Source organism: Myiozetetes cayanensis, unplaced genomic scaffold (genome assembly GCF_022539395.1).
Source record: "Myiozetetes cayanensis isolate MyiCay16 unplaced genomic scaffold, myiCay2020 scf2-11, whole genome shotgun sequence".
Taxonomy (NCBI): Eukaryota; Metazoa; Chordata; class Aves; order Passeriformes; family Tyrannidae; genus Myiozetetes; species Myiozetetes cayanensis.
This window is the reverse complement of record NW_026087411.1, coordinates 1,486,365-1,495,238: the sequence shown is the minus strand read 5'-3', so window position 1 is coordinate 1,495,238 and position 8,874 is coordinate 1,486,365. Positions and strand designations below refer to the sequence as shown.

General features: G+C 49.8%; 1 protein-coding gene across 2 annotated transcripts in view; it reads left to right on the top strand.

Annotated features, from left to right (window-relative positions):
* The first annotated feature begins 282 nt into the window (after positions 1-282).
* The window catches only part of PPP4R3B (protein phosphatase 4 regulatory subunit 3B), a 19,303-nt gene continuing 10,711 nt past the window's right edge, over positions 283-8,874 (top strand). For both annotated transcript variants that reach the window (XM_050316987.1, XM_050316985.1), the window contains exons 1-4: positions 283-646; positions 1,907-1,962; positions 7,305-7,403; positions 8,045-8,665. In XM_050316987.1, coding sequence (XP_050172944.1) covers positions 505-646; positions 1,907-1,962; positions 7,305-7,403; positions 8,045-8,665 — 918 coding nt within the window. In that variant the 5' untranslated portion in view covers positions 283-504. The remainder of the gene's footprint in view (positions 647-1,906; positions 1,963-7,304; positions 7,404-8,044; positions 8,666-8,874) is intronic.

The following is an 8,874-nucleotide window of genomic DNA, read 5'->3' as shown; positions in this document are numbered from 1 at the left end:
TTTAAGTTTGTTGTGGGGGGACACGCGAACTATTCCCCCTTCAGAGACCGCAGTGTCTCACGGCCCGCGCTCCCCGTGGCTGAGGGCAGCCGCCATTTTGTCCCCGCCCCCGCCGGGCGCCGCCCGGACTGTGAGGGAGGGAGCGCGGGCTCCGCCCCGTCCCGCCCCGCCCGCCGCCCCTCCCCTGGCCGCGGCCGCCGTCCCTCGGCGGCGAGGCGGCAGCGGGCGGCCGCCGTAGCCCCTGCGAGGGGAGCCCGTGGCCGGGCGGGGAGGAAGAGAAAGGCGGCCCGAGTCGGGTTACAAGATGGCGGCGGCGCTGTGGTAGCTGCCGAGGCGGAGCGGCGCCAGCGAGGCCCGGGCCGGGGCGCGGCGGCGCCGACCCGCCATGGACAGCGGCGCGGTGCAGGCCCCGCGCTGCCCCTGAGCGGCCCGGCCGCCCCGCTTGCTCCCCGCCGCCCTCACCCCATCGCCCCCGCTGAGGCGGAGCGGGCCCGGGGCCGCACCATGTCGGACACCCGCCGGCGGGTGAAGGTCTACACGCTCAACGAGGATCGGCAATGGGACGACAGGGGCACCGGGCACGTCTCCTCCAGCTACGTGGAGCGGCTGAAGGGGATGTCGCTGCTGGTGCGCGCCGAGTCGGACGGTGAGAGCGTGGCCGGGGCTGCCCAGGCCCTTCCCCTCGCCCCCCAGCCGCCGGGCTCGGCTCGCGGGGCCTCCCTCGGCCACCCCGACCAGCATTATTGTTATTATACTATCATTGCCCCCTTCCCTGCCCTTACCTTGCGGCTCCGGGCGGAGTTTCCTTCCCCCCACGAGCCGCAGCAGTGTTTGGCACCGTGGCCCAAGACCTTCCCCCCGCTAGTCCACAGAGTCCTAGAACCCCAGAAAACTCTATTTGGGAAGGGCCCCTCGGGATCCGCAGCTCCCGGCCCCGCTCAGGACACCCCGCCGGTCCCACCATGTGCCTCAGCCTTGTTCGTGCCCGCTGCCCTGGGCCGCCTGTCCGGTGCCCACCACGCTCGGGGGGGAAAACTTCCCCTAAAATCGCACCTAGCCCTGCCCTGGCTCAGCCCCACGCAGTTACCCCAACCAGCTGCAACTCCTCCACCTGAACAGAGCCGCTGTTGTTACGTGTGACGACATTTTGTTCGCTTTCAGAACGGTTTTCTTTGCTTTGGAAGTGCTTTTTTTCTCCCCCCTCCCTTTCTTATTGCTGTAAAAAGTTGTTTGTTTCTTGCTCTTTTTTCCCCCCTCAGGAATTCCCTGATTGTACTCGAGTCGCGTGGCGTTCCTCGTGTTTTATTGCACTTTAAAGTCAGCTTAAGGGGCTTTTTTAGAGTGGGGAGGTACGTGCTCCCCACTTCATCAGCCGACAGGTGCTAATGTGCTAAATAAACCACCTAAGACTGGGATAAATTGCTCTGGAGCTGTTGCCAGGAGACATACACTACTTGCATACACAAGATAAAGTCCCCGCTTACGGTATCTGAGTGATTCACTTCTGAAGGGCAGCTGAAGGCAATAAAAGCAAAGGGCCCACGTGGCTTCCGTGGGCCAAAACATTTTTATGCTGGGCAGCACCTTACCTGCTGCACATTTGTGTGGGTTCGGGAAATGGCCTTGAAACAAGCTGGCTCTTGGGCCAGGTTTTGGGAGAAAAGAGTGCTGCAGAGAATTTTAGACTAAATTAGAAAACTGCGTTTTAACGTGGATATTTCTGTTGAGTTTTGCCTTACCGAGCTTATTTTAGAGAGTTATATTTAAAGAAGGCGGTTCTCCCGGATTTTCTGTAAGATTTGGATTAAGTTGAGCCTGTGTTGGCTGGCACATGGGCAGTGGTGTGAGAGGAGCGGAGATGTTTGATTTGCTGAACTCAGTAAATGTCTCTTCGTACCTTTTTCAGGTTCACTACTGTTAGAATCGAAGATAAATCCAAATACTGCATATCAGAAACAGCAGGCAAGTATTATTTGCTAGGCTTTGTTTTTTCTGATTGCCAAGGAATTGTTTTGTGCTGGAAGTAACTGTGTTTTTCAGGAAAACAGGATGACATGGAATTGTTGATGGTGATTTTTACAGAGGTGAAAAACTTCCTTAGAAGCCTGGAGGGGCTATAGTGCTTCAAATTGTAGAAATTAAAATATGTGTCTTAAAAAACGTGTTAGACCTCAGGCTTTGAAGATAATGCATGCAAGTTGGATAAATATTGGACTCATTACAGGAAAAATAGTTGGAAACATGCATGTGTAACTTTTGTCTCCCACCCCGAGCTGTCTGAAATAATTGCTGTATTAGGAAGGCAAAACTTTGGCCAGCTCTGTTAGAGCATATTTATTTACTTCTTTACTTTGCTGGAGTAACCTAAAGGAATTTGTGGGACTTCTTTCACTGTTTTTGCTGTGCAGATTTTATTTGAGGCCCTGAAAACTCGGGCTGTCCTTGGGAAGGCTACGAGCCAGGGTGAGACTTACCTGCATGGTTCCCTTTCCTTGGGGAAAACCTGCTGCACAGCAAGGCAGTAAAGCAGCTGGGAGCTGTGTTAATAGGTCATTTTTGGTTAATCTCCTGGAAAAATCAGCTTACTGAATCTCTACTGCTTTTATCACTTTTATTGGTTTCCCTTTTTCAGCTTTAATTTTTGGTGTCTCTGCCTACATTGTTCTCATGGGTTGTCTGGGGTTTTTTTCTGTCTGTTCCTTTGTTCTGCAGTAGATTCTCTGTTGCTTTTGTTCGGTGTTTGCTCCTGTTCTTCATCGCTGTGGTACCCAGAAGTATTTCACCTCTAGGAAACAGTAATTTCGTTTTTCCTGAGGCCGAAGAGACACATCTTCAAGGATTTCATTTTAGTGACAGTGTGAGAATGTGAGAAAGAAACTTTGTTATCTCTGGATCCTGGGTTAGCAGGGAGTCAGAGTCCTGGGCCAACCTTTCCAGAAGGATCTGTGTGCTATGGTTTCTGGGTGGGTTTAGGCAGGTGGGTGACATCCCCAGGCTTTCCCTGGGTGGGCCACGCTCAGGAAGGAGGATGGGCTTTGTGCAGCTCTGAACAGCCTTGCACTGCTTCCTGTTTACTACAGGAAGCCAATACACATCGAAATGCAAATGCAGATTATGTTCCTGTAGAATTTAAAGTGCTTCCTTTTGCACCCCGTTTCCTGAAACTTCATACAGCTGAGCAGTTGAAAGCTTTTCTTACTTAATTGGCAGCGAAGTTTCAAGTGACTTAAGTAGCTTTGGTTGTCATTTTTCATGTGGGAAAGGTAGGTCATAGTTTAGAAAAACTCAGGCTGAGGTTTATTTTGGTTGGCTTTTGTTCTTGATTCTAATGCTTTTGTGTCCTGGCGGCAGAAAGGGTTTGTTTCACTGTTCACTCTTTTGAAGAAGTTTGGGTTTGCTTTTTTTAAGAGGGATAATGATTGATGACTTCCAGAGCCAAGTTGATGTTTCCTGGTAGAAGGGAAACATGCCCTGCCTACACATCTGTCTTCGTGTAAATGCCTTGAATGGACCTGGAGGAGAGTTAACCCTTAGGCTGTGATTTGTGTAACAGTGTTCTGTGGGAAAAGGGAACCAACTGATTTTTGGGTGCTGGGCATCAGTCTGTGCTTTCCAATACAGGAAACGTGAAACTGTGCCAGGTGGTGCTGTCACTATGGGCTGTCCCCTGCCTGCTCCCCTTGTGCTCGCGGTTCTGCCCTTCCTGCAGAGTTAGCTCAGCCCCAGGTGCTGGGCACAGTCAGCACCACCACTGCTGCTGGGCACAGTCAGCACCACCACTGCTGCTGGGCACAGTCAGCACCACCACTGCTGCTGGGCACAGTCAGCAGCACCACTGCTGCTGGGCACAGTCAGCACCACCACTGCTGCTGGGCACAGTCAGCACCACCACTGCTGCTGGGCACAGTCAGCACCACCACTGCTGCTGGGCACAGTCAGCACCACCACTGCTGCTGGGCACAGTCAGCACCACTGCTCTCCCAAGGGAGTCAGGGCTGGGGTGGGACACGGGCACCAGCTCAGCACACTGAAATAATCTGCTTACCCGGATGCAGAGCACACAGAGCCTGCAGAGCTCTGGATCCCCCCGGCCTTTGGGAGTTACCTTCCTGTGCTGGACACCCTGCACTGGCCGAGGGGCAGGGGCAGATGTGTTCTGGAGCCTCTTGCAGGAGCAGTTTCAAAAGTTGTTGCCACACCCATTTGTTGTGTCACCCTCTGCTCCAGGTTACTGTTCCCTGGCAGGACTGGCAGAAGAGCTGAAAGTGCTGCAGAAATCCTTGCTGGGAATGCTGCCTTTGCTTTAGGTGTGCTCTGCCTGTGTTCAGCTCGGAGATGAAAATGTGTGCAAATCCCGTCTTTTGCCCGGAGTTGCCATCACTCGTGTGACAGCAGAGCCGTTTGCTGGAGGCAAAATCCCAGTTCCTTGAGGCTGGGAATTAACACATTTGCAGGGGGGCTGTTAAAGCAGTTGCCAGAGGGCTTCTTCACTCCTCTTTCACTGTATTCCAGCACTATGTGGCAGGTCAGATGGGGGAACTGAGGGAGTTGAAAACGTCTTCTTGCTGGATTAATTTTTATCAGCATGTTCCTCCATCTGAGTCCCTGTGCAGTGTGAGGGGCCAGAGCAGGAACGAGCAGAGGGGGAGCAGCAGACACTGTGCAAACCAGCACTGAAGAGGGGCTTGAGCTACTCTGAGCTGAAATTTTTGTTCAGAATTATAATTTTTTCGACTTCCTCTGGTGTTTGAGTGATCTGAGGAGCGTTACTGTTGCTGGTGGACAGAGCAGCACTATGGATATGTGAAATTCCCAGCAGAGTATCCCTGTGCTCCTTGGGGGTTGTCTGAGGTCGTACAGGAAGTGTGTGCCAGATCACTTTATATTGGGCTTGGACCATTATTTTCTGATGAAACCATCCCTCAGTCTTTCTGAAATATTTTTGGAAAAGCTTATATAACTCGTGCTTTGTGTGGGCAGCACAGATTGTAAGGAGCGCCATTCAGTAACTCGAGAATTCTCACCCATTTTTGCCTGCAGTCCCTATGGATGCACGGAGTCATTTTAAGGTACTGCACTAATTCTCTTCCTTGAATCATCCTGGGCTATGAATAGAGCTGCTGAATGTGTGTCCTTTGTTCAGTGGAGCACCTCTGAGTCTCAGCCTACCTGCAAGTGCAATGATTTGACTGTCAGGGCATCAGCAGTTTCACAGAACGTTTCAAGATACATTCTGAATTTTTTAACAGCTGTAAAATTGTACTTAATAGTTCTTATTTTTGGATGAATCTCTGGAAGAGAACCGGATCAGGGAGCTGATCGGGCTTCTCAGTGCCTGCAGTTGACAATGTGTTTTCCTTGAAGCCCAGTTCAAGTGTTGCCTCTGAAATGGCCCACAGCACACAGAGATGCAGCTGTCCCTGAGCTGGAGATGAGGGGGGACAGCTGGGAGCGAGAGCCCTGTCAGCTGTGAGGAGCTGTACCCGCTCTGCACGGGAGCGGGCCCGAAAGCAGGGAGGCTCCTGCTGATGTTTGTGCGATAGATAGGAGTGCCAGTGGAACAAGGACACTGCAGTACAAATAAACAGCTCTCGTGAGCAGCACTAAAACCAGAGTGCACCCAGCCCAGTTCTTTCCAGAATGGGAAAACTTCGTTTCTTCAAAGAAATGCGTAAAAATTGATAAGAAAGAAAAAAATGGAGTTTGTGCAAATGATGTTGGTTTTAGTGTGGCCTGTGACTCTGTTTTGGGAGAGGGAGCTGATCTATTGGTAAATGAGCACTTTGGAGACAGTAATCAATGAGGTTATCATTTCCTGTCCTTCAGGTGTTTCTTTGGATTTCCTTGCTAGGCTTAGATACCACTCTGAATGTTTTGTTTCCAGTAAAAGTGATGCATAAGGCAAAGACTTAACAAGCCTTGCTGGGTTGTGTGGTGAATATTGAACATTGTAAATGTGGGAAGGGAATTACCTCCCTGACCATTAAGCAAGTATTTAAAAACCACTTTGGTCTTTAGACTGTGTAACAGTTCAGGAAGTCAACAGACTTGGTTGGAAGTTGACCAGTTTTGCTGAAGCCCATCCAATGCAGGGCAGAGTTAGCAGAGGGCTGTTCAGTTTGGACACTTTCACCTGAGGTGAGTTTGCTGCAGGCTGGTGAGCTGCTGTCCTGGTTTCAGCTGGGAAAATTTTCTTCCTCTGGTGGATGCTGTGGTTTGGATTTAGGGTGAGAATAACACTGATAACAGGATGTTTTGGTTGTTGCTGAGCAGAGCTTTCCCTAAACAAGGACTGTGGAGTTCCCATGCTCTGCAGGTGAGGAGCTGGGGGGGAGCATGACCAGGACAGCTGAAGTGGCCAAGGGAATATTCCAAACGGTTGGACAACATGGGCAGTGGATAAACTGGGGGGTTGGCTGGGAGGGGCCGATCCCTGCTCGGGGACAGGGCCAGGCTGGCCATCAGTGAGGGGGCTGAGCAACTGTGCTGTGCACCACTTGTCTGTCTTGGCTTTTATTCCTTTCTTGAGCTTCCTTTTTCTTGCTGCTGTTAGTAGAATTATTCATTATATTTTACTTTATTGCCTGGATTAAACTGTTCCTGTGCCAACCTGTGGCTTTCACCCTTTCCATTTCTCCTTCCCATCCCCCTGGTTTGGGGGAATTGAGGGAACAGCTGTGTGGTACTTGTTATCTGGGGTTAAACCACAACAACTCTGTATTTAAATGTCAGGGTACAGACCTACCCTCCTCACAGTACAGCAGCAAGTGTCCCAATAAAACCTCTTACAAAAACTTTTTAGTCTATTCAGAAATTCCAGCAAAGCTTCCAGAGCTTCTGTACAAGTGCACAGATGGAATTGATGGAGACAAGAGTGACAGAGTTACAAATCCTTGCTCAAATGGCAGCAAGGGGCAAGATGCTGGTAATGTTAGTGAGAACTCAGGAGGGTCATATTACCCAGCCTGCATGTCTTTTAATTCAGAATATGTGAACATCAGGCATTGTTTCTGTCAGTGCTGGGGCTGCCTGAAGCCCTTTCTGAGGAGGAAACTGAAATCTTAGGGGTTTGTTTCAGCTTTACTAAGTATAGAAATACTTGAATTGTTCTATTGCAGGTTTAAGTTGATGCTCCTTATGGCAGAACAGGGGATTTAATATTTTAGTGTCATTTTTTTTTATTGACAAGTGTAACTTTAATTAAAGTTATTTTTTCTGTGGACATTGGCTGTAAGGGATTAGAGGTTAATATGCAGTGCAGACCTGTGTCAGAAATAATTATTTTCTTGTTTTACCTTAAACAGGACACCCTGATTGTTTGGTCAGAAGCAGAGAACTATGATTTAGCACTGAGTTTTCAAGAAAAAGCAGGCTGTGATGAAATATGGGAAAAAATCTGCCAGGTACAGTTCACCTTACACCTTCTGTATCTTCCAGATGTTTTAATGTCTTCTGTGGCTTTTGATGTATTTGTGCATCCTTTTTAAACCTCCTTGTAAAATAAGCAAATATTCTTTGTTATTTTCTGTGTAAGAGCTGAAATTTCCCCCTCTTAAAGCACCAGCAGTGATTGAGTGTCAGGCTTGTGGAAAACCAATGTAATGGTGGCACTCGGGTGCTGGGTGTTCTGGGGAGGTTGGTGGGCTTGTTTTTATTAAAAAAGGGGCTGCCACAGTACCAGGTTTTGATTGTCCTTGTCCCAGTTGGCCGCAGGAAGCAGCTTGTCGGAGTGCAGGGGAACTGCAGATGTGCTGCAAGGAATGAGGAGCTGGACGTGCCAGGGACAGGCAAAGAGGTGGCAGAGCCCAAACTGTCAGACCAAAGACTCAAAAAAAAGGAGATAAACCCCCCCAACTTTCTCATGGGAATTGCCATTACCTTCCCAGACTTGGGAAAGGCGGAGTGTGAAACTTTAACTAAAGAAAGGCGGAGCTCAGCTTCCCTGGGACAAAGCAGGCAGTGGAGATGTGCTGTTATTTCAGTTCCTGGTTACCCTGGTGTGTCATTTGGGATGAGACAGTAACTGTGTGCGCTCTCTCCTCAGGTTCAGGGCAAGGATCCCTCGGTGGAAGTCACACAGGACCTTATTGAGTCAGAAGAGGAGCACATCGAGGAGATGCCTGAAACCAGTCCCTTGATCGACCTCCCCACCTGTGAACTCAACAAACTTGAAGAGATTGCTGACCTAGTTACCTCTGTCCTCTCCTCGCCCATCCGCAGGGAAAAGCTGGCCCTGGCCCTGGAGAACGAGGGCTACATCAAAAAACTGCTGCAGCTGTTCCAAGTGTGCGAGAACCTGGAGAACACGGAGGGCTTGCACCACTTGTACGAGATCATCCGGGGCATTTTGTTCCTCAACAAAGCGACTCTGTTCGAGGTGATGTTCTCTGACGAGTGCATCATGGATGTGGTGGGCTGCCTGGAGTACGACCCTTCCCTGGCGCAGCCCAAGCGCCACAGGGAGTTCTTGACCAAAACGGCCAAATTTAAGGAGGTTATTCCTATTACAGACTCTGAACTCAGGCAAAAAATCCACCAGACTTACAGGGTACAGTACATTCAGGACATCATCTTGCCGACACCGTCTGTTTTTGAAGAGAATTTTCTTTCTACCCTCACTTCCTTTATTTTCTTCAACAAAGTTGAGATTGTCAGTATGTTGCAGGTAAGTGGCTCTCGGCGTGGTCTGGATGGATGGTGTGTGGATACCTGTAGCTGTAGTTTCCTGTGGATTACAGTTAATCACACACACTCCCGTGTGCACAGTGTTGGGAACACCTCCCTTTCTTTTTGGTACCTTTGCCTTTGTGTCTTGAAAAGGTAGATTTCAGGTGAGTAAAGTGATATTTTTTTAAGGAGTTGTAAACGGTGAAA